General features: G+C 32.6%; 1 protein-coding gene across 4 annotated transcripts; it reads left to right on the top strand.

The window, feature by feature from the left end:
• Window positions 1-6774: 6774 nt before the first annotated feature.
• Window positions 6775-16633, top strand: LOC105318031 (myogenesis-regulating glycosidase). 4 transcript variants are annotated; one of them, XM_020063113.3, is made up of 6 exons: window positions 9242-9380; window positions 11064-11855; window positions 12172-12351; window positions 12543-12982; window positions 13921-14179; window positions 14554-16633. In XM_020063113.3, exons 2-6 carry the CDS (start codon window positions 11066-11068, stop codon window positions 14808-14810), a joined length of 1926 nt encoding a protein of 641 aa, XP_019918672.2. In that variant the 5' UTR covers window positions 9242-9380; window positions 11064-11065; the 3' UTR covers window positions 14811-16633. The 4 variants fall into 4 exon arrangements, with proteins under 4 accessions (XP_011413192.3, XP_019918671.3, XP_019918672.2 ...); XM_011414892.3 differs by lacking the exon at window positions 9242-9380 and adding an exon at window positions 10310-10616; XM_011414890.4 differs by lacking the exons at window positions 12172-12351; window positions 12543-12982; window positions 13921-14179; window positions 14554-16633 and adding exons at window positions 6775-7100; window positions 7215-9010 and having other exon boundaries at window positions 9104-9380; window positions 11064-11215.
• The last annotated feature ends 9938 nt before the right edge of the window (window positions 16634-26571 follow it).

The following is a 26571-nucleotide window of genomic DNA, read 5'->3' as shown; positions in this document are numbered from 1 at the left end:
AATAATGATGTTTGTAAATTGATAGAAAGCGTCAGAGACGTCGATTAAAACATCAGCTGTAGACGTCTGAATGTTGCTAGAAGTTTTCATATACTGCTTGCATTACTAAAAAGTGACATCGTAACATATTCTTAAAGTTTGCTCCCTTTTTATGCACCAATTCATTACATATGATAAAAAAATACTATAATTACATTCATTAATTTTACAGATTACATATTCAATAGCATTTTCACAAATGCACGACCTTCATCGAAATACAACAAAAGGAAATATATATATATATATATATATATATATATATATATATATATATATATATATATATATATATATATATATATATATATATATATATATATATATATATATATATATATATATTAAGAAAGAAGCAAATTTTACAGCTGTTTTCTAGTTACTTTACAATCCAGACAAAAATATAAAAACATACGTAGATCTATTCATCGATGAAAATGCAAAAATATATGAATATGCATATATATCAATATTGAAAAACTTGTTTAAAGTATAACTGGTTTCCACCAAACCGTGCGTCGTAATTACTTTAACAGTCAATTAGCTTTACTATCAATACTCTAAATTCACACTATAAACGATACATGGCTTTGCTTTTAAAATCATAGATTAAATGATCTATATAACTTTATGATAACTTTACAAGCATACCTATATTGCTACTTAGAAATGCTATCTGCATAACTGAACTACATTTTGTTTTCACACAAAGTAAATTTTCGCGCATGCAATGAAAATTATTACTTAGTGTTAACAATGACTTATAGGTCCAATGGGCCGGGTGTTTGATTTATGTAATCGTGCACTATTTAATTGTAAACGATGCACGGGTCACTATAATAAATGATTTACTTACCAACAAATACTCACGTATAGTTCTTCAGACTTATCCTACGACAATGAAAACGAAATAATGACAAAAAATATCATACAATATCATTTTTCATATGAAATCACAAAAATCTTCTTACAATTATTGAAATTTATCAACTGATTATTGATAACTAAAATTAATGCTAGCTTTTTAAAGCTTAACTTTTACAGATGGTATGCTATTCTAAAGAATGTGTCAGCAATAATAATTTACTGAATTTGAACTAGTACAAGTACCATAGGGTGCTCCATAAATTCTGATACCATTATAAAACTTCACAAAAATTCATTTTAATCTCTTATGGCAATTTTTTTTGTAATTCACAATTGCAAAATATTGAAAAGATTTACTTGAACGAGAAGCAATGACGTTATAAAATTGTTGTCGGGATTTTCATAGTGCCCCTTCTTTATCAAATGACTACAAAATCTGGCTTCTGTATCTTCAGTCTCAAAATGAAGGCATGAAAAATGTACCCTTATGGATTGTTTGGTTTGAAAAAAAAAATAAGAAAGAGAAAGTTTCCTTCCCTATAGGACTGAGCCTAGAGAGACTTACTGCTGCGTAACTTATAACCCTGGTGTAAACCTGGGTTGGGGACTTTTATTTGATGTCATTAAATAATCAAGTTTATAAATAAAACCTTAAAATCTTATTGATAAATAATAAGCTGCTAATTGAAAACATGTGGAGATAATCCAGACAGAAGTGTAGATTAGGTTGCCATGACAATTTCATAAAAACTCTATTTTTGGCTTGCAAAACGAAAGACGTCAAATAAACCATATGAGATAATATTGCTACTTTGATTTTAAATAATGATTAGTTCTAACCTACATAGTATAAAACTGTATTCCTTGTATATTCATATGATATGTTTCACTAATTCTTATTTGTTGCTTTAAACAGTAATGTTAATTCAGAACAGTCTCAGAATTTACGGATCGTATTGTATATTTAGGTAAAAAAAAAGATCCAAACCAAGGGCTTAAATACATTACAAATACTCAAACAATAATATGAATGGGTTTCTTCTCCCTATGACACATGCACCTATGTTCTAGGATGAAGATGGATATGAAACATTTGGAATTTTTTTTATTATCCAGACATCATGTAAAAAAGTTTGAATCTAAGTAAAATGTCCGCAAAATTGGGTGAAATGCAAAACACATCTATTAGTTACAGTAAAAACAGTTTGCTTGGATCCTGTCGCTTTTGGAAAGGTATTTAACACTATAATTAGATATAAGAAAGACCCTTCGTGTGATTATATGAAAGTGTAGGATTTGCATATTTAAATATTCAGGTCCGTTATCCAGACATTCCTTCCCCGTTATATCCCGTTGTCTTGTAACAACAAAGTAAACATACTGGTATTTATAAATGCTAGAGAAGTCGTTACCCCCTGGAGAACCCGTACCCTGGAGAACTTGTACCCTAGTAATAGGGCACGAGTTCTCTCGGAGAAGTCGCCACCAGCTATTATATTCGAAATGGTTTCGTACTAGGTTATTAATAAGCTTGTAAGGTACAGAGGACCCCGTGATGGAGGCGTTGACAATGGCAACCGATACTCTAGAGTTTGCAACACCTAAAACATCTTCCATGCATGATGTCAGTAATTGTAAATACAAGTTTGAACTAAATGTAATTCCTTTCTAGATCTGCATTTTACACAGATCAGCAAATTGAGTACAATTACTTCTTTTTGTAAATAACTAATTTATATACTCATTCTGTAAAATTCGTTGCATTTTTACAGTTAAAACAGAGCAAAATTTTGTCGGACGATGCAGATTGAAATTAGGTGCAAACATCCGGTAAAACCTTTAAAATTCTACGTAGCATTATCTTACAACCCCCTCCAAATGGCATACTTGGTCTCGTATGAAGGCGGAAAGATTACCCATGGAAGCCACGAGCATTGTTCCACACGAACAATAATGATTCAACAGTATTATGAATTTAACAATTTTCCATCAGATTTACGTAAAATGTTCAGATATGATTTCTTTAGCTATAAAATGATTCTAAGTAAAGAGAAATCTATAAATTTTGCCTTTTAAATTTTTGTATTTTCTTATATTTACATTTTCCAGTGTCTTTGCCTGTGATAACGCTACGTATCGATTTTGTACTATATAACCCATAATACAAATGACGCCAAATTGAGGCGCCAGCGGGGTTTGCTTATTCATATTTCAATATTTAATCGTACGATGGCTTAAAATTATATATATATATATATATATATATATATATATATATATATATATATATATATATATATATATATATATATATATATATATATATATATATATATAAATAAAATTTGAAAAACGAAAGACAACACAGAGTAAAACGTTAGCGCTTTCATTCAATCTTCAGACGTTTTTATATATATTTTATATATATATATATAAGGAATCGTTCTTTGAATATTATGAGGTGATAATTTCGATCGGGTGTGATCAAATCTATCATAACGCCTTTCGGGCAATCGTAACTTCTCGGGCCTTTCCGGCAAGCTCGGAAAAACACCTCGAATGTATTAACATCACCGGATGTTAGAATTTCATACAAAATGGAGTCGCTTCCCATTAAAATAAATATCGGTTAGACAGCCTTATAAGTCGCATCTGTGTTATATTTTAGGGTATATCATTTACTTTAATGAAGTCTAGCTTACATCTCAACAGATCGTAAAATGTGTTGTACCTATATCAAGTTTTATAAAAAGGGGGGTTGTCATGGACGCCTAGGTAATACATTCGAGGTGTTTTTCCGAGCTTGCCGGAAAGGCCCGAGAAGTTGCGATTGGCCTTTCGGGCTTAAAGCTTTATTGGATTTGATCACGCCCGACCAAAATTATCACCTCATAATACTCAAAGAATGATTCCTTATTCCTTATATATATCGATATAGAGCTCTTCTTCTTAAGGTGAGCAATACAGTCTAATATGGCCACGACCATGAAACGTATGTAAACAGTGCAAGATGTCTCCTCTACTTCTTCTATTATGAACATGAAAAGAGCTAAAATTATGAGTTACAATATGTTAACAAATGGCGATCAATAATGTAAAATTATGTAGATTAAGTAGTGTTTTGATTTGCAGGTTGGAGATATGCTTTATGACTTCTAAACTACACGGTACATGTGTTGTAAAGATAGCGATTCTAAATGGGTCAACATAGGTGCACAGGTTTAACTGTCCTTGAAAAATTTGATTTTACCCTTCTCAAAGAGTATCACATATTCAGTGGTAGAAAACGCCCTTTAGGCTTACTCATGCTTATGGATATCACTTTTTTCCCTTTTAACAGGTGTCACTATACAATAAAGTCAGTGTGATAGTTCATCTTTTAAATTCAGTCAACTTTTGCCACGTTATGATGTTAACAGATTATAGACTCCGAAGCAGGACCCGGCCAAGAGAATGAGATACTGGAATCCAGTTGATACACGAAATTTTGACATTTGTAAGCATAGAAATATTTAAATAATGATACCAAAGACTAAAGTAAGTGATGATTCACCCCATGGTTGTTTTGAGACTTTTTAAAATCAACTGGTATATCTCCACCTAAAAACTCTATACATTTAAATCCATTGTGTTTCTGTATAAATTGCAAAAAGTACTCAGTGAGTCAGAGGATCAAATGATTCTGTTAAAGCAAAGACATGCTAACATACGAACGCCTGTCTATCGTTAACGTGTCATCTTCTTAACCCCTCGTGAATACGGGACATCAAACTTCCGCCAGAGTTCGTTTGGTCCAAACCAAAAAAACTTTCACTGAAGCTGCTTGTTTTTTTTTACTCGTGAAAATGAACACTTGTATGGTGGCATACTTCTACACTTGATATCAATAATTTTGTTTGAATGACACTAGTCCACAATGCAGCATTCAATAAAAGGGTGCAGGCTGCTGTTTGATCCATGTTTGGTGGTCCTGAGAGTTTTATGTGAATTTGTATACTAAGTATTTTTTACAGTATCCGGTCACAAACATTTGTTGCTAATACGAGAACTTTTTGTTGTTATTTTGACCAGAAGTCATATTCTGACTACTAGTATTTTCTTCATCAAAAATAGTATCAAGTATCCTGCCAAAATTCCACTGTGTAAATTTGTTTTTTTTTTTAACTTAACCGTCATACGTGTATAAGGATCCCATTTGAAATAAGCTTTTTAACAAAGCTTTTATAGGCTATCCTTAGGTAGTAATGATCATTTGTATGTCATGTAATCTATATATAATAATTATTGAACAAATTCGTCCCTGTGAAGTTGCATAGCGCTGAGAAAATGTCTGTTTTTCTATCTGATATATACATGTGTATTTATGGCATTCTGTGATATATTATATTTACCTGAATATTATAAAATGAAAAAAAAAGTTGTAACTTTTATGCCTTTGCTATTTTATTACGTTATTCTGCTAAAAATCCTAAATATTGTGTTCATGTTGTATTAAAAAGAAAGGAAATGATTATGATTATTAACTTAATATCACTTTTCCTCCGCGAAAATCATGACATGCATAAAAAAAGGTGACATTTGAAATAATGAACAATGAATCAAATCTAGAAAAGAAAAGTCTTGTCTCTCTTAGCTGATTTTACAATTTTCTTGAATACAGACGTATGTTTTGAACTTTTGGTAAAAATCGTGTAAACTAAAAAATGTAAACGTTGTTTTAGTAACTATTCGTATGTTCTGATAAGAATTTGACAAAGCTATACAACTCTACATGTTTATCAAACATGTCCGAGTTATTTACCTTTGTACCGTCGACCAAACTTTTTCTCAAGAAGTTTTCACCAAGTATTTGCTAACAACATTAAGAATCAAAATAAATAAACAACGTCGACTCCATGCATATAATCTTGGAGCATATTTCTTTGTTAATAAAAATACAAAATCAGTAAAATTTGTTGGTGACAAATGTTTGATGATTGAAGAGCTGGTTTCGTTATGGTTAAAGAGCGGTGTCCCGGAGACAACAACTGGAGTCCTCTCAGTATGAACGTTCTTTCTGAAAATCGAATCAAAGTTTCAGGTCTTGGAAACGTAGGGTATGCGTTTGCTGTTACTTAATGATTTTGCCTTGAACTCGAATACCGCCTTGTTATTTTATAAAACTACAGTCATTATCATATTTAAATATATTGATATCATTATGTCATATGAATTGTCAGTTGGACATCGACTTCTGTTTTAAGCAAATCAGATTTTGGTTTGACTAAATCTGCCGTCTTACAGACCGAATTTTGATGTCTAATTAAATGAATATTTACAAAATTTGATGTCGGGTCAACGTCATTCAAATGCCCAAATATTTTCCATTATATTATTCAATCTTGCATATTTTATGCTAAAATATTGTACTCAAGATTGACACAGTGCTTTATCCGTTGTCAAGCAATATACACATCATAATAATTGTAAATTTTATACATGTACACAGATAGCATATAGAATATTACTTACATGAGCAGTTGATATAACAAATCCGATTATTTCTGAGTTCACTCCCAAGTCTTTCTTGGTACCTATGTGAGTAATAATTCTTGACATTTTCAAAAATAAGAATTATGTCTCTATTATCGACACTGGAATTCAAGAATGATTTTTATGAAGAAATGGTAAATTTATAATCAATATATAATTATACAGAAACTCACTTCTAAAAAATCTAAAAATATAGATTGTGTACTACTAGTTTAGAACCTTAGAAACCTTACGCAATCAAACAGATAAGCCCAGTGTAGAGGACAAGAGCAATAATGAATGAAAATGATAAAAAAAATCGGTTAATCAGTATATTGCATAATACATGTAATTATTCAAATGTCATTGGTAGGAAAAAAGTTTTAATGTTCTGTTCAAGTTCCGGTGGCTATCAAACATCTCGGGTTTTAAAGCAAAGCTAGCGATATTGGGTTCCGGTAAGATAAGGTCCTACAAGCGTATTATCGTATTTACACACGTCTAAGGTTTACTCTTTGTGTGTCTGTCATTGCGTGTTTGCACACATAATCGACGTGCTGAATACCGAACCAGTGTGCGGATCTAGCTTCTCGTCTCTGCCAATGGTACCTGAAGAATTTAAAGTTCTCTGTAAACAGGCACGGGGGTATCAGTATTGAAGTCGATGTTATATACCACTGAAGGTACATGTATATTATGTCGGGTCCTCTAACAGCAATTAGATCAAATTACAACTAGATTGCTTTATTTTGTCTGATCTGATATTGGCATTCAGTCACTAAATATTTCCTTTGCAGTTGCAACTCCGGAAAGAAGTAATTAATAACCTTCTGTAAAATGTCGTTGCAAACCGGACCGATAGTTAGACGCTGTAGCATAGTGTTGTTCTTGGTTGGCCTCTCATTGGGGACACAAAACGATGGAGGGGACAACGTGGGGGATAGCGGTGACTACTGTGATGCAGACGGTTGTGGAGCCGTGAGAAGAAAACTAGTGTATAACGAGGATTCTGTCAGTCTGGCCATCACGGAAAACGGAGTCAAATTCATAGAACAATTCCTCCCGAGTTCCCTAAAATCTCTTCCATCGACCGACTGTCGTGAATCTCGAGGCGACTTTTGCCTGACGTGGGGGGATTCCATTAAAGCAGTCGTGAAAAGGAAAGCCCTAAAAGGCCATGGATGTTTTGAGATGAATTTCAGTTCGAGACCAACATCGAACACACTTCCAACCTCGTGTATTCCACTAGATGGTGCCGCTTGGTACGGTGGGGCAGAATTGCACACACAGAGATGGCCTCTAAATGACGTGGACCTGCCGATGCAACCGTTCATTTCAAATGATATCGTTCCGGAAAAGTCATCTTTTGGCAACGTACTTGAACCATACTGGATTAACTCTAAAGGAGTTGGGCTCTTCGTCGATGACAGTACTCCGCTGCATGTTGCAATCAACGAAAAGAAATCGCGCCTTTTGTGTCTTCAGGCAAAATATCAGGAGCCGCACTTTCCAAGAGCTATGTCGGAGTATATAACACTTAATTATACAATATGCAAGCAGAGAAATGTGCGGGAAATAAGAAATTTTGTTCATGATTTATTATTTGATATTCCAAGTGGTATGCCAGACAAAAGAATGATGAAAAGTCCAATTTGGTCGACGTGGGCTAGGTATAAAACTTTAATAAACCAAACCAAAGTTTTACAACTAGCTGCAGAAATAAAATCACACGGGTTTTCCAACAGTCAAATAGAAATCGACGATAAACTCACAACAAAATACGGAGATTTTGACTTTGACCCCGAGAAGTTTCCTGACCCTCTAGGATTGGTTCAGCAGCTGAAAACAGACGGATTCCGAACAACAGTTTGGATAACACCTTTTGCGAATTTAGATTCCGATGCTTTCATGGAAGGAGTCGAAAAAGGATATTGGTTGCGAGATGTCTCCGGTAAGGTCCCAGCGCTTGTGAAGTGGTGGCAAGGTATCGGAGGCATTGTCGATGTCACCAACGAAGACGCCATAGAATGGTTCGTCGGACGTCTGCGTGAAATGCAAACCGAGTTTCATATTGACTCCTTCAAGTTCGATGCTGGTGAGATGACGTACCTTCCATCATCTTACTCCACGAAATACAGGTTAGGAAATCCGGGTTTCTTCACAACTCTGTACGTGGATATGGTCTCAAGGTTTGGCGATATGATTGAGGTCCGTTGTGGGTACAAATCACAGAGACACCCAGTGTTTGTTCGAATGGGAGATAAAGAGTCCAACTGGGGTTATGAGAATGGATTTAAAACTCTTATACCCACAATTCTCACTCTTGGAATTCTGGGATATCCTTATGTTCTTCCGGATATGATAGGCGGGAACGGCTATGGAGAAAACCTAGGGATTGACGTTGTTTTACCAGAAAGGGAACTCTATATTCGCTGGTTGCAGCTTTCTGCTTACCTACCTTCCATGCAATTTTCCTTTGTTCCTTGGGACTTTGACGAGGAGGTGGTAGAGATCGCTAGGGAGATGGTCAAAGTTCACGAGGATATCGTGACTCCTCTACTGTACCAAGCCTCCACTGAGGCCCAAAAGTCAGGTGTGTACATTGAGTGTACATCCATGTGCCAAATAATGCTTTTGCTTGAGAATACAGCGATGAAATAATATTGATCTATTATTACAATTTCAGGGGCCCCTCTTATACGACCGTTGTGGTGGATAGAACCTGATGCTGAAGAGGCACTGAATTGTGACGATGAATTTCTGGTCGGAGACTCATTGCTGGTCGCTCCGATCACAGATCGAGGCTCAAGGTCACGTGACATTTACATTCCACGTGGAGAGTGGCGCGATAACCTTCGAAATAGGAAGGTCACTGGACCAGTTACCCTCCGTAACTACGAAATCTCTTTACAACAAATAGCCACTTTTGATCGGATAAAACAATGATCAGTAGTTTAAACCAGGTGTGTTTGGAAATTTTCTAATTGATTGGTTTTCTTTTTTGTTTTGTGACAAAATAAATCTGTTGATCGGTATTGAAATTAAGGTAAATCTTAAAATGTATAATATACAGGATAGTTTTATTAATACCATATTTAGTAAAGAGAGAATTTTACAAATATTTCGTGCCCGAATTCGAGTGGAGTTTACCAATATGTCACTTGGTAAACTTTCACATCAATCATACTATTGTTCCATCTGAAAAAAAAAGGATTTTCAGGGTTTTGGAAAGTAACCTTTTTTCCTTTTTTTTTTTTTTTTTGCTTGTCAAGATTATTTTGACGAGTCTGCCCCCCCCCCCCCCCCCCCACCACTTTCAAAAAACGATGCTACGTGCCTGTCTTTAATACATATGAAAAAGGTATTTAAATTCGAACTTTAATCAAAATATGGATGAAATACACACGAAATCCGCTATTAAATAAAATTTTCCATTTATTAAAGGAGGAATGAGGTAATGCCTATACATGCATGCTTCAGTGATGCAAGTTGAAATTTACAACTAATGAGGCTTCTGCTGATTTAAGATGTAATTTAAATTATTTGATACTTTGAATGAGCAAAAAAATAAGACCAAGCGGCTTTCTATCACGAACGTACAGGTTAGTATGTATACGCCTTTAAAAAAATACGTCCCTGTAATTATAGGCTCATATATATACAATCATGAATATATGGCCTACATATCCTTTACAGTTAGGCCTACTGTCATAAACAATAGGTTGATGCATATAAGTAGGTTCCATTGGTGTTATAGATACAATTTATGTTTGTTCACGAATTAATTTATGAATAAAGTAGCCTAATATACTTTGAATGAATGAACCAAAATATTTTGATCCGCCCATGGAACACGAACGACAACTCTAAAGGCTTCGCGGAATATAGTCTCTAACCAATGGAAAATTTCGTGGCAATCCATTGTTGGCAGCCATTTTATATCTAAAATCGGAATAAAGTGTTGAGTAATTTGGGTTAGAACGAGTCCTCTAAGAAATTTACAAAAAGTTTTGGAATAAAGCCCATCGCCTCCGCGCACCTGGAACCTCCATCGTTTTCATTTTGGTGAAGGACGCCACCCATTGCAAGGTCATGGCCGAAACGACGCGATTCTTCTCAAAATACAAGTCTTCATTGCAAGATAATCATGAGACTTTTACTCTCTTAATCACAGACATTTGTTGCAACAAAGATAACCAGTGAGTTGATTCTGCATTTGTTTGTTTACCGATATATTCTGAATTGATACGGCAATATGTTGGTTTTCGGTGACCAAAAACAAAGACACATGCTGACTGGTCGATGGTCGGTTGGGTATTTCTACCCGTGGGTCATTAACAAGTTAAGGTTTCCAGACTATAACAGGATAATAGTATTACATCATGTGGTAAAACACCGACTATGCCTTATACATGCTTTCAGAAATATTTCGAACGAGATGTCTGTTCTGAAAGTACTAAGAGTTGAGTGCTACTTTCACATTGCAATCCACTTTTTATATGTTGAGTCACATGTGTTGTAATATTGAGTATATTTGCTATTATCTATGATGATATTTGTCAATGAAGCCATGCGCTGTTGTTGTTTAAAGTGAATAAGATCATCCATGAGGTGGACATGTCTTAATTTTAAAGGTTTTTTTTCAGAAATGAATGCATTGTCTGATGTGAGTATTTCCCCAGCTCTTCTGCAAGCTATTTCCCAAACACTCACGTCAAAAGAAAGTGGAAACCAGCCTACCAGTATGCATCCTAGAATTAAGATAAAACAGGAAATCTTGGAAACTAAAAATGCATCTTTATCAGGAGGAAGTAGGACCAGTAATGAAGATGATGATACCAATGCCCGTATTGTGAACATCTTGCAGGGAATGCAGAAATCATCAAACACAGAACTGGGTCAGTCGTCTCAATTTATAAGCCCAGATGATATTAAAAATATGTTGAAATTGAAAATAAACCAAAGTAATCAAAAACCAGATGAACAAGGTGTAAACAATTTGGTGGGAAATTTTGGAAGTGGTGAGCAAGAGGCCATGGTGAATGTCTTGACTTCTCTTGCCATGCAACAAGCCAAAAGCCTGAATTCTAAAGGTGTCGCAAACACTGAGATTCATTTGGGTGATAATGTGACCTTATCCTCACCATCAGAGGAGGTTGTGGCAGATCAAGGGACCCTGATGATTGATTCTGTGGGTCAAACATTTTATGTTAGAACAAGCACTGACAATTCATTAGGCGAGGGCGTGTCGTCTGTTGAGCCTCAACTTCAGTTCTCTACATCGATATCGTCCTCTGGAGACATGTCCAGTCAAGAAAGCATGCAATCGGATGTGGACGTGCCGTGTATTCCGGAAACAACCATTTCCCAAATGGATGACAATAGTATGTCTAATGAGGGATACCAGCCTTGCCCTGTGTGTGGGGACAATGTATCAGGTCAGTAGAAGAGTCCAAGAGAGAGGGTCTATTCTCTGTTATAATTATAACCTTTATAACATAGAAACAAGTGCATGTTGTGAAGAATTCAAGTTGAATGCTGTTGTGTATAGTCTTAATGTGTCAAACTTGCTTCATTTGAAGAATTTAAGTAGAATATAAAATTTTTGTTAAGGAAAAGCTCATGGAGTATATTGCTTGAACATCCTGCTGAAACTGTGTAATACAAGTTATTAAAAACTACCGGTACATTTGGTTGTAAAATTATTAAAAACTTACCAATTATGTTGATGCATTTTATATTTTCTTTTTTTAGGTTATCACTATGGAATTTTCACATGTGAAAGTTGTAAAGGTTTCTTTAAACGAACTGTCCAAAACAATAAAACATTCACTTGTCATAGAAATGGTGACTGTGAAATCAGTCGAGGAAACCGAAAAAAGTGTCCCAGCTGCCGATTTGCCAAATGTGTTCTTATGGGAATGAAAACCCAAGGTATAATAGCTATATTGTCCAAGAGAAAATAGTTTATCTTGAATATCTTGACAACTAGAAGATACAATGAAAACTTATCCATATTTTCATTCAAATGCGCATAGTACTTCATAAAGATTGGATGGTTTTCTATTTCATATATTTATAATGTTAGTGTTTTGAAGATTTTATTTGTCTTTTTAAAAATTTAGCTGTTAGACTTGATCGTACCAGAGGAGGAAGAAGTAGTTATGATGGCTGTTCTCCTAGGAGTCGACCCAAAATACCTGTCCCTGTTAAAAAACCTAAAGTAAAGCGACCCCAATCAACGAGAAGTGTGTCTCTTGAGGACATCAATGTGACCTTGCCAACAGGGGAGGATGTCTCAGGAAGCCAGCTGATGGCTATTCTGAATAAGTCAGGCAAAGCCCTCTTACAGGGAATCGTCCGACCTGTAGTGCCCCAGATCCTGTCTGATATTGTGGGCATGGAGTCTGTCCTGTGTGAGGATGAGGCAGAGGCCGACTTCCCCATGGAGAAAATCTCGGACACCGACCCTAATGTCATTATGTCCATGCTGCAGCTAGCGGAGTTGAAGCTGTACAAACTTGTCCGTTGGGCAAGGAATTTACCTCAGTTTAGTTCTATTGCAGTAAGTTATGTGATTGGCTACCCATGTTGTATACAACAAAAAAAGTATATCATTGTTTTTATCTACATATTTATTTCATAATTCATGTAAAGTGAGTAAAATGTATGTTAGATATAGTATAATTGATGAGTTAATTAAAAACAAAATGGAAGGGACATTACATACCGGTATTTTATTTTGACACTTCACAAAAACAACTGCATGCAAATAAAAAAACAAACTTTGAAAAAAAAAATCTTTTTACACCAACAAATACAGAAATGATCCTACAACTGGGGGCTAAATTAATATTATTAGACATTTAGGTTTCATTATATAAATATATATAGCAAATCAATAATGAAAAGTTTGACCAATGACAGAGCATGGATATGTATGTCTGTTGAACCAACTGCTCTACCTAGCAATAGCTCTCTTGTATTAGATAGAAATAATTACAATGAATGTTTCAAAGGCATGCATAATATCAACTTTAAGGGGAAATTTAGTTTGAAGAAAGTTATGAATTGCTAATACTTATTTATATCAAAACAAAATTAAAATGAATCTTACAAATCTCAATAGTGATAAGATAGAAATAATTTATTACTAGAGTTTTAGGCTTTTCATTTACCTCCCAGCTAGCCTTAAGCATTGTTCAAGATTTAGCCCCATTTTGGGCTGTATCCATAATCATTTTATCCAGTTTGAAATAGAATTGAACAGATCTTAAAATAAGATCTTTTTATAACTAAAGGAAAATGCATTGATTTTCAGAAGTGAATCATTACTGATATAAATATAGCTCAATATACCAATAGGTTTGTCAATGAATGAAGTTCCAAGCCATATGTTGTTTAAATTTTTTCAAACTGCTTGAAATTTATTAAATTTAAAGTCCATGTTCTATAGACAAATATGCAATGATAGTAAATTAATTTTTTGTAATTATTTTGCAGACAGACGACCAAATCTTACTGTTGCAGAACTCGTGGTGTGAAATTCTGACGTTGAATTGTTGTTTCAAATCGATGAATACCCCCTCTGAAATTCAGCTTCCATTTGGTAAAAGCATTGACCTGGAAAAAGCTGTAAGCATCGGCCATGGAGTGGATGACATCATCAGTAGAATGCTATCCATTGCTGAACATCTCCGCAGACTTCAAGTCGATCAGCACGAATTTGTTGCTCTTAAAGTCCTGATTTTGATATCTCCAGGTAATATTTACACAAACAAAAACACTTAAGTACATACAGTGTTTGCCTCTATTTCATAAATGTACTTTAATTAGTAAACTCAACTTTTGGTCAATTTTTTTTTGTATCTGATAATTGTATTCTTAAATTTTACAGTGAAGTAGATCTTTATTGATTTTTGTTTGAACATGAATAATTGTATTCTCGTATTAATGAACAAATATCAACATTAAAACAAACAAGATATAAATACCCCTAAGTTAGGTACAATAATAGTTTTATCTCAATTCTCCAACCTACTACTCTTTTGGTAGACATCAAAGGAAATCCCCTCATGCAAGTAAGGTCCGATTGTAGTATTATCTCAGTTCTCCAAACTACTGCTCTTTTTGTAGACATCAAAGGAATGAAGGAACCGAGTCGAGTGGTCGAGCACCAAGACGCCATCACGGAGGCCCTGAGACAGTACACAGAGAGTCACTTCCCCCAGACCCCCACAAAGTATGGTCAGCTACTGATGAGACTGACTGAGCTAGCCAAGATCAGCATGCTGACCAAGGAGGCCCTCAACTCCATCGTTCCCCCCAGCCTGCAGTCCTGTGGTCTGCTGTTTGAACTGTTGAAAGGTGACACTGGGAAAGAGGATTCCTAGCCCTTGGAGCATGTGTGGTCATTTACTCATCCCTTTGTGAAAGGAATGTGAACTCGATGAAGCCGCTTTCTTGATATTTCAACTCCACTTCAGCATGTGGAGTAAATTGTACAGGAATGTGGAACAGCATTAGTTTTATTATGGAAAATTAATGTGTAACATTTTTTCAAATGCAAATATTGATATACATATATAAACTATAGTATGATTTTTACATCCCTTTTAGTAATGGTGCATTATCTCATTTCATTTGAAGAGCCATTTTTCAATTGCACCGTGGTACTTTGTTATGTAGTATCATAATCATTGTAGCAATCATTCAACATTTTTTGTTTTTGTGAAAATGAAAGAAATGGTTGTGTTAATTATGTTAAGGGCATTTAAAGATGTTGATAAAATTTGTTAGATGAAGACCTCTCATACTTGCTAGCATACCGTGTTGTATGTTGGTTTCATTTAAAAAAAATTTTTTTGACAAAACACCACCAATTACATGTCACCAATTCATGATAAAGAGTACATATATATATATATGTTGCTCTAAATCATAATAATTGTTTTTACAGGTAAAATAAAACCTTAAAATTAAATATAATATGTGTAAATATTCAAGTTCTAGGAAACCTTTGTACCAAAGAATGTTCATGTATCAGGTAGTTTGAAATGTGTGACATTGTGTAGTGCTATTCATTGTAATGTTTCTTTGTAAAAAGGTAATTGCTTAATTCCAAGTTCATATGATCGTAAACAAATGCCGACTTTGATCATCTAACAAGGTAAGGAATGGAAAGTGCCAAATTTCTTGCCATTCTTTCCCAAAATTGTTATAACTGACAATTAGAGAAGATAACGTACTTTGATACACAGAAATACAGAGAAAAGATGACCTATACCCATTTCCCCCAGTAGAGAAGACTCTTTGGTTTTATTCCTTATTCAGCAGGTTCTTATTTAAAAATGTAATTAAGCTAGAAACTGGGTTTTTGTAACCATGACGTTCCGACACATTGAAATGTCAGCATTAATTAGATAGACAAGATTTGTTTTACTGCAGTATCATTGCTGAGTGACTATATACAAGTAAACAAGATCTAAAAGTAACAAGACTTATTTCCCTTACACAGTAAGATTCAGAGAATGGCATACAGAATCATGGTATCACCGAGTATTTTCACTTGCTCTAAATGTTTTTTTATGAAATATTTTTATAATGTTGCTCAACTTTTAATATTTAATGAGTGACATCTCTTGACATGCGCACAACTGAATACTTTGTATTTCTTCACATCTTTTATCATTACAATTTAGTGATTGTTTCATAGAATTTTTTCTCTGGCAGATGATTACATTTCATATTGGCTAATACATGTACAATCATTGGAGTTAAAAATACTGTCAGTATATGACTGATTTTACTCTTCAACAAGCTCAATTTTTGTTTTTGAGTTTTGTTTTAGATGTTGACTTTATTTTAATTGATTTTGATAAGTAAAAAAACATTGCCAGCACTTGGAATTGAAATGATAAACTGGCATATCAATTAGACTCTCAATATCATTTTCTTTCTTTTCTCCTATTGTTTAAACAATTGGAAGATTTAAGAGAATGAACTACAGATTATGTATTCAATATTTCATAAGTGCTTTGGTGAGGAATAAATTTTGACAAAGAATTCCATGAATTAAAATGTCTCGCCTTGTGTGTCCTTCCATTTGTTTCCATTGACTTATGATGTTAGAAGTAACGTTTGTATGATGTATTTATAAATTCATTGATTCGTTTAGTCCATTCTGACTTCCTATTAAAACGTTCTTACTCTAGAACATGTTGTTTCTTTTATAAAGCTTGAATGTTATTCAATGTACATGTATTTTGATCATCCAGATTCAAAAAGTAATGTTTTGGGCATATGTTTTCTTTAAAACATTGAACTTGACGTCTTTTGACTTGATCTAAAATCACATATTTTACTTTCTGACTTTCTGCAAAATTCATTTCATGTGAAATGAATGGATAAACCAGAATAGAAAAAACGATGAAAGGTTTGTTAGTTTTAATCAATCAAAAATTATAAAACAAAAATTTCACAAGTCGTCATTTGTTTCGCAGTAACCATTTATAGCGACCTTCTGGTTTTATGGAAACCAATGAAATTGTTTTGGCAACAACATGCTTGTCTCAAGAGTCAAAGGTAAACAATTATTTTATGTGAAATAAACATTTTGTGATAGTTTTATTGAATAACGTCACTGGTTTCTTTCATTTGTCACCAATTAAAGACACTATCCGTTTTAAAAAAAACCCATTAAAGCCCACTGTCTCGAAATCTAGTTTTTAATTTAATGATTTTCGAACAAAAAATTATGAATAGTTTAAGAAATAAATCTAACAATAATCAAGCTACAAAAGTTAAAATAAAGACCTATAGAATAAGTTAAAAGGCTAGGAGTCGTATCAGTTGTGAGCCAAAAAGTTATTCTTTGCAAAAACGTTGCATTTTCGCATCATAACAAGCATGGCCTGACGCGAGACGAGACAGTCTCTGAATACGATCTGTTTTCAAATAAAGTGGAAAAAAATATGACAGCTAAATTTTTTTTACACTCTTTGAACATTTCAGAGGACAGACACAATATATTATTTAGAAGTCGGAGGCTCTGTATTACGTTTGATCAAAGTAATAATCGAGGATAAGATATTTCTATTGTGGAATGTCCATTTTCTAAGAAATTAAGAAATAATTTTTTTAATGTAATATTGTTGATTTGCCTAGGATTGATAGAAAAACATAAAACATGGTTGTGTGTATATACTGCCATTTATTTTTGCTAATAAGAAAAATTAGGCAATAAGGGGAGGTCTTCAAACAGTCATAATATCCCTTACCAGACATTGAATGTAAGTTATAAAAGGTTAGTAAATGACCTCCCCCATATTAAACAAAGATGTAGCCTATACAATATCAACATGTACCAAATATACATACAACAAAAATATTGTTGAACAAAAACAGCATTTCACACATCAACAGCAACATACATGTGTAATACAGTGCAAAAGAATTAAGAAATAAATGTTCTAATCGTTTTAATATGCAGAACCATATGTTGATATACATAGTGTAGACACATACGAAGGCGATAAAAAAAGTAAGATGAATTCCTGTTACAGGCTTTGAAATTAAGAAGTCTATCATTATCGTATGTCAAACTGCTATGCATTCAACGTACACTATTTTGTAAAACAGACAAATGTGAAAACATCCGTGTTCTCTTTTCTCTCCACTCACAAATTGAGTTTTATAGAATATTCATACATTAAATATGATGTATTATGTTATTTATCTTTCACTGAGCTTGTATAAATAAATAAATAGATCGATGCGAGTCTTTATAAGTTATCTTAAATGTAAGGAAACTTATTTATTATCTACGGGAGTTGTTTTACACATCGGTTTCCAAACTCGTATACATGAATCCAACCACTCAAACATTTTAATTCGTTAACAATTTGTTTTTTCGTTAAAAAATGGATTTTTCTTTATCGATGAAGTTAAAATGTATGTATGTATCTTTATTGCTCTGTGTTAAAAAGTTTTTTTTTTATATACTTTGTTAATTAGGGAATCAAAATTATTTCTTTAGCAAGAAAAAAAACCTTAGATTTGTGTCCTATACACCGATTTTCACCGTTTCGTAAAAATTATCAAAAGAGAGTGCCGTATTGTGTACATATAGAGGACAGCGAATCAAAAGAACTAGTTTGAGAAAAAAAAATAGTTCGGTGAATTCGATAACCAAATGATTAACGGAACAGTAAGGAGCATATATCATTTTAACCAGCCAAGGTATTTTGAGACAAAAATTTGAATAATGATATATTAAAAGAAACATGACTAATGCATTAACAATACCGTGTGCGTACACGTATCCTCTATGAGTCCTTCAAAAGGATCTTGCTTTGACTATCCTGGTTGTTGGAATAAACAGCTGTAATTTAAAACATATTGCTAATAAATAGATGCAATTTAAAACATTGCTATAGAGAATGTAAATGTATCTTCCTGAAACATGTAGCTTAGTAAAAAAATAATAATCGTAGAACCACTTCTTAAAAGTAACTGTAAGCACATCAAAACAACTAGCTAACTGGAGGATTATAATATAAACGTTCTGGCAAAATTTGCTGGCTGTCCAAAGGTATGATATTTCTTTAAAAATAAATATTTTTAAAAATTGATGACTGTTAACTTTACTTATGTTTTCTAAAAGAAAACATCACTAATTTGCTTAGCGTTTTTAATCAAATAGAATAAAACCCCAGCGTGACCATATTATGTTTAACGAACAATATAATTTTATTTGATTAAATAGTCCTTGAATTTTTATTACGCCATAGTGTGACTGAGCATCGAGAAAAAAATCGGAACTCGACACACAAATGTTAAAAAAAAGATTCACTAATTAACCCTGTTTGTTTAAGGTATGATTAGACAACTTCTGATACAATTATCAACCTAATTTAAAAATTAAATTCGATAATTATTTCTGTCGATGTTACAACAAGGACATGGAATAACTTATCTGTTTTTATAGATAAATCTTTTCATTTCCTACAACATGTTGCTAAAAAAACCCAACCCACTACTCTCTTCAGCACCACGTGACTGGAATAATTACAGCCAATGGGCATCGAAGCCTCATGTGACATGATGTGCAGACTACGGTCACAATCCTCTGGTTAATAATGCTGAAAACATTTTAGGTTAGTGACCTGAAATTTTCAGGAGCCGCAAAAATCGGAGTAAAGATTTATGCTTCATGCAATTATTACCACCGTCGGTATGAATACAGACAACTAATGAAGAATGCTATTAATTTAATCGATTAATTTCCAGGTGAAACTGGATACAATATGAGAAGATAAATGTTTGATACGTACTTGAAATATTTATTCATATTGTTGAAAGACATATATAGAAAACTGTATCAGCTCTTGTTAACACCAAAACTATAAATCTGTCAATTTTTTTAAAGAAAGGATGGCACAGGTGAGGTAAAAACGAATCATAAAAACTGTTATAATAAAAATCTCTTCAATATCACTTTACTAATTTTACTTTCTCATTGCATGACAAATATTTGTTTCGTATGAATTTAAAATATGGCACAAAATAAACGACACACTTTACGGGATGATGTCACCCGGATGTGGTTTGTATGCATTAACGAGAAGAGGTTATGATATAGATACTTGATAAATACAAATTTGAAATCATACATTTATTTAAATAATATTTTATTATGTAAAAATATTACATAATAAGGACTGGACAGCAGGCGATCTGCCTATTTGAGCCCTCTCCTTAAAATATAAAAATATATAGTATCACATTGATTTTAACTGCAGTTTATTAATTACAAATTATATATCGAATTATCCTTCGATCATTTTGATAAATTCATAAAATTGATGGCATTAAAATTGTTATGATTATGTTCCAAAGGAGTCCATATTACTTCATATACTCAAACGTATCGTATTGTCATTGAATGTAACGTGCCGTTATAACAGAGTTACTGAAAAACCATATTGAGAATCAAAAAAATAATTGACACGTTAAAACACTTTATCTAGCTGTATTTAAAAGTATCTGGAAGATTTTTCTTGCGAAAACAAATTGATTTATTCCTTATATAATACATTAACATTTTCATAAAGAATTAAGTTGGGAAACACTAAGCGAAAGAAGACACAAACATAAATTTACACTCATATACAAAATACTTAATAGGTATATAGAAACAAATAACAGATTTGTTCAAGCATATAACAGATTTGCTCAAGCATACAACAGATTTGTTCAAGCATATAACAGATTGAGCTTAATGTTATATGCCTGGTTACTCCTATGAAGATTGTGTTAATTTTTGTTTTCGATGTCCATATCAATAGATGCTATTATTGTATTATTGGGCTACAGTTGACGATCCTTTGAGGAAGATATGTGATTTGTTTTCGACTAAATTCATCATTTTATAAAAAAACCACAAAAAGAATTTAGAATGTATACAACTTACTAGCAGTACCGATTAATGTGATTGTATGCAAATTGAACGTACATGTACACTTAATATTGCTGAGCCCCCCTTTATTTGCTCCTTTTATTTTTCAAACTGTAACTAGTGTACTGTTTGTTGTTTTTCATTTCATCCCCCCACTTCTACATTCTGTATTATCTTTATAAATTAATTCTAAAGGTCTTTGTAAACTACAAACATATACTTTTAAATTGTTATATCTGTGCCTTGATTTCTAATGAAAAAAAAACTACACTGTAAAATGGCTACTTTGCATTCCGTTCAATCCATATTTACTGTATATACTTATAGGTATATTATGAATAAAATAAAACTTCTTAAAATTGATTTAACTAAAGGAGACATTAGTGTAAATACCGTATCAAAGAAATTGTGTGAGAAGTCTTCGGAACGATATGTCGATTGCGAACTAACTTATAATCCACTATGCAACCGTCGCATGTTCCATACTATAAGTTCTGTTTATGATAATTTTAAATTTCATATTTATTATTATCTCGGTATGTCTATGATAACACGTATTAACAGCCGGAAAGGATTTGATTTGTCTTTATCAGTAATTTGTTATTGAAATGTTATCCTAAAAATTTTGACTACAATTAAAAAAGATTATCTAACAGAATAATGTAAATTGTGAGTTATACTTTGAAGGTTTGAACAGAATAGTACACAATAAACAAAGGATTATAATGGGCATTCATTCATGTTTTTTTTTAAAATGGATAACATAATTTGTTTATGAAATTCCTAACCAAGGAAATTTCTTTATTTTGTGGTATATATTAAATACTCTTTATCTTGAGAAAAGGTTAAGTTTTTACACTTAACTCGTCCAGGATTTTACAGTTTTGGACACGTTTTTTTTATGCACGTGAAAACCAAAACTTCAAAGTACATGAAACAATTGATAGTAGATTTCATATTCTTAATTAAGAAGACAAACCACATATGTGCGAAGTTATCTGAAGGTCTTTACCAAACCAACAGGTCACAGTTCACAAAGAGCAAGGAAAAACCATCAACCGATTAAACCGATTACAATTGAGTCATTTTCCTAAAACAATAAATGTCTGCAAAAGGCACCATCTTTTATCCACTGTGTCTGGCTCTTTCTTTCACTGTTGCATGCTGATTAGAATTCTGTTGTTTACATAAACATTTCATGTAAAAGAAATGATAAATTGATAGGTGTCACGTGAGCTGATAATTATAACACCAGAGCACATTTTTATCAGGAAGAAGTATCAGAAAGGTAACGAAAGCCAAAGCTTGCTACTATTTAGGCTATAGCAGAGGTCAGTGCAGGGACTATTGTTATACAAAATCGTTTTAATGGGAATTTCCTCGAAAATTGCGGTGACAGAGCGCGTGGAAGATGTGAGGTTCCTTCACTGTAGACGTAAACCGAAAGAATGAAAATTAATCATTGAATTACATTTAGTTAATTATGTTTCCGTGTTCTTTGTTTTGTTTTTAATTAGGAGAAAGCAATAAACAGAATGAATCAACATTCTTATTCAGTTCACATAATATTGTCTAAACATGATAAATTTGAAAGGTTAAATAGAAAATATCGTTGCTATTTCAAAATAATGATTGATTGTTAATTCCAATAAATGACAAAATTTAATTCTTGAGGCAACAAATCATTTAATAGAATGATGTTATTAGTTAATATTGTATAAGCAATGATGCTTTTCGTCATAATACGACTAGCATGCGTCAGCTTTTAGTTATAGATTACTGTTTTTCTCCTAGAACTAAAATGTTTGTGAAATTAGGAGAATTGAGTACGTTGATTTAAAAAAACTAATGACATTTTTAATAGGCAACCAAATTTCGAGTGTCAGTCGTTGAGTTACAGGAAAGTTACAGTGCTTACTATTCTTCTTAATGTAAACAGAGCATTTGTGTACATTTTGAATATTTAAGTAAAAATTCTAACTTTAGACGTAACATAAATGTGTCAAACGTTAAAACATTTAATCTATGTACTCCAGTAAGTAAATCCACCCTCCTGTGACGTCATACATTTTACATAAACCATGAATTCATTAAAATTCTTGCAAGTATAATTGTAATTTCTATGTTATCATAGGTGCACATCAAAAACTCAAATCATTGTTTACTTTGAGATATTTAATAAGCGTTTTTCATCCTTATATTCGACATAATTCAATAATGACAAAGGGAAATAACTCTTTTCTACTTTTCTCTAAGTGATATATCTAAATGCTATAATTTTTCTAATGTAAACAATTTTTTTCTTTTTTTTAAATTAATTTTAGTTTTCTGGCAAAGTAAGCAATAAAATTTGAATAGACAAACAAGTATCCATTCACTTATATTTAATTTTTAAACAAAAAAAAGTGTGATTTTCAGATGATAATTTCAGCCTTTGGTTTTTATTACCTGACATTTTAAATAGTATGGATACATATATATTTTATTTATTTTTTGATGAAATTCAAGTCCAATAAGTTTAAAAAAAGTTAAGTTTTTAACTTTGAACCCATGATTTTATAGGTACGGAGTTACCTTAAAGGTATATATACATGTATATATATTGAAGCTATGTAAACAAAAACAGTACGCGAGCCATGTCAAAGAATTATGAGCTCCGTATCTTGCATGCTTATAACTCTCCGACAGACTCTCAAATTTCATTTTATTTTTAGAAATGCACTTCTAAAGCATTGTAAATAATTTAAAAGGACTGGTTAGTAATTGCCATATTCAGAGTATATCAATCTTCTACTACTTAATACAATAGTTCATGGCTAAAGATTCACCCCTAAATTCTTAAAGTACATCCGATGTGTAATTTGATTACCACCCAGTCGACTTGACCACCACGAATTCCGGTTTTAAATTTCGATTAAGCAGTAATTTGCCTAATCAGTCGTTTTTTAACAGTGAGAAATAAGTGACGTTCCTGAAAAAAGAATAACCTGACACAAAACTTTAGCACCATAATGACCATAATTATTCATAGAAAGCATCAAAGACTCCGAAAAAGCCAAAATACCACTTTGTAGCATGCATGAACCCCCCTCCCCCTCCCCACAATTAAAAAAAAATGGCCGATAAAAAAATGGTAAAATGATATCTAATTGTCTAAATTTTTTTACTATGACATTAATTTTTATGGAACGTAGCTGGCATTTCTTCTTCCGTCATGCAATATCATTTCTTTCTGTAATAAAGGTAGACATTTTATAAAGACTTTAATTGGATGAACTCAGATGCATATTCTACTACATCCTATTTGGTCATGAAGAATTCTTTTGGTCAGAACTGCATACATCACAATGAGTTTTTTTTCGAAGTAATATTACACATTCTGGTTTATTTGTCAAAATACTGTCAAATTCAGGCGAGGCAAATCCAATATTGTAATTTATTTTTATGTAATATGCTATGAATATAACATTCATCAAAATGATACATGTCTATTTCTGATTTTTAAAAAAATGCAAAATGTTCTTTTTATATAAAAATCTTTTGCATGGCATTGTGGTAAGGAAAGTAAAGGGAAATATATGAACATGTTAAAATTATAATTCAAACTTTTATTTTAATGAGTTACAATGCTGCGTTATGATATTTAAAAAAAACCTTAAAATGATACGAATGACAAATTGACTGACTGAAAAAACGCAAGGAGACTTGTTTTTGTGAGACAAATGCCTGCTTCATTTTTGCTAAATCTGTCGATGTCGTGATAACGGAACATATTTCACTTGAACTTTAACACAAAAAGTCGGCCAAAGGACATCGTCTATCTTTGTATTTTATATTAAACGGTGTACTGTTTATTTATAAACATCAATTTAATTAAAAGAAAAGAGGCTTTTGTACTCATTAAAATAAAATATAGAAATATTTTTTTTTTAATTTTTGAACAAAGAAAGTATCATTAGAAGTATCATTAGAACTATCGAGATAAAGAATAGCTGAATAAAGTATCAGTCTTTAATGTTATTTACCTCAAAAATAGCAATCATTATACATGTATTTTTGCATAAATATTGTCAATGATTATAATGATGATAATGAGCACACATTCAATTATAAAAATAAGATTTCAATCCTATTATAATGCATTTTTAAAATGTCTTTAATATGAATAAAGACTAACTTAATTTACGCTACGTACCATGAGGGCATAGGACAACAACACTTGCTTTAGATCCCCCTCTGTCTTGAACAATGGTTTTTGTCTGTCTCCAGGTTTTGCCAATTTTATTTACAAGTGTTAACACCCTTCAAGTCTAATTTGCTAATGAAATCCGGTAATTTTATCACAAAAATGTTGATGTTTCCGATTCATACGGGTGTACTGACTTCTTGTTAATATTAAATATTCTGATCTAATTGGTGCTTGTTCCTATTGCCTTGCTCCTCAACACTGATTAAACATGGCAAAAACTTGCTGAATCTTCTTTTTCCTTGTCTTGATATCTTTATCTGGGATTCTATAATATTAAGGTTCAGTGATATCTGTCACTCAATGGTTTGTCCAGTGATCATTCTTAAGGTGTCTATGTGGTCAACCACAAACGCTCTTATCTGAACCAGGTATATCGTATCGTATCGTTTGGTCAACGTCCTTCTTTATTCTCGACATTTTGGTTCTCAATAATACTTTTTTGGTAATTTCTTTCTAGCTGGTTGTTAAACAGAGAGGTGTCTCCCTTTTTCGCTAGCTTTACTAGATCTTTGTGTTTGTCTCTGGTATGCTTTCCCGATCGATCCGATATTCGTTTAAGATGGCAAAGATAAGATATTGAAAACTGTCTATGAACTTTATGGCTTCTAGAGATATGTCTTATAACTTTCTCAGTTTTGAACTGTTGAACATGAATAAAGAAGTAATTTAATTTCCAACAGTCTTTCACACATTGTTGAAATAAATATGAACACATACAAGATGATAATATTGACATTGAAACGTGATTGCTTATTCATTTTTGCTAAATATGTATTGCAGACACTACATTGACTTAATAACCAATTGATTTAAAAAGTTATTTTTCGTTTACCACTCAGATGTAAAGTTATCTCAAGATAATCATTAAATCACAGTGCATTCATGCTTTATTTTCTGTTTCCGCAAGACAGTTTCTATATCAAAGTTGCCGATTAGGGGCAGGTAAAACATCAACAATATTTAAATTCTTGAAAAGGGTTAAGCTTTAAAAAGAAAGTATAGTCATGTAGATTGACTTGTGTTTTTCTTTTCCATTATCAACTTCGTAACTGTGTCATTAACAGCTTATGCATGTTTCGTTTAAGGGTCATCACTATAGAGGGAAAAAAAGAAAGACAGAGAGAGATTTTTTCCATGATATTGATAAGTTGACTTAAGGCTTTATGATGGAAGAACATGTAATGTGGTTTAATTACACCACGTTTTGGTAAACCAACACAGCTCCAAACCACAGAAAGATACCACATCTTGCTATCGAACAAAATCACTCTCTTTAGTTCACACACTGCGCTCGACAGAAGGTGATCACTTGTAACAACTTGCAGTAGAGATTAGTGATACCCATTCATACAAACATACAACGAGAGTTCTTAGATTATTACAAATTTTATTTAATCGATTCTTATATCAATCATAAATCAACAATATTTGGAAAAAACAACGTAGT

Source organism: Magallana gigas, chromosome 2, assembly GCF_963853765.1.
Source record: "Magallana gigas chromosome 2, xbMagGiga1.1, whole genome shotgun sequence".
NCBI classification, from domain to species: Eukaryota; Metazoa; Mollusca; class Bivalvia; order Ostreida; family Ostreidae; genus Magallana; species Magallana gigas.
This window is presented reverse-complemented; position numbering and strand designations above follow the sequence as displayed.

Coding starts and splice junctions, on each gene's coding strand:
- LOC105318031 (XM_011414890.4), top strand. CDS start 7,255: ATGTCGTTGCAAACCGGACCGATAGTTAGACGCTGTAGCATAGTGTTG. Junction 9,011..9,103: donor CACTGAGGCCCAAAAGTCAG/GTGTGTACATTG, acceptor TTACAATTTCAG/GGGCCCCTCTTATACGACCG.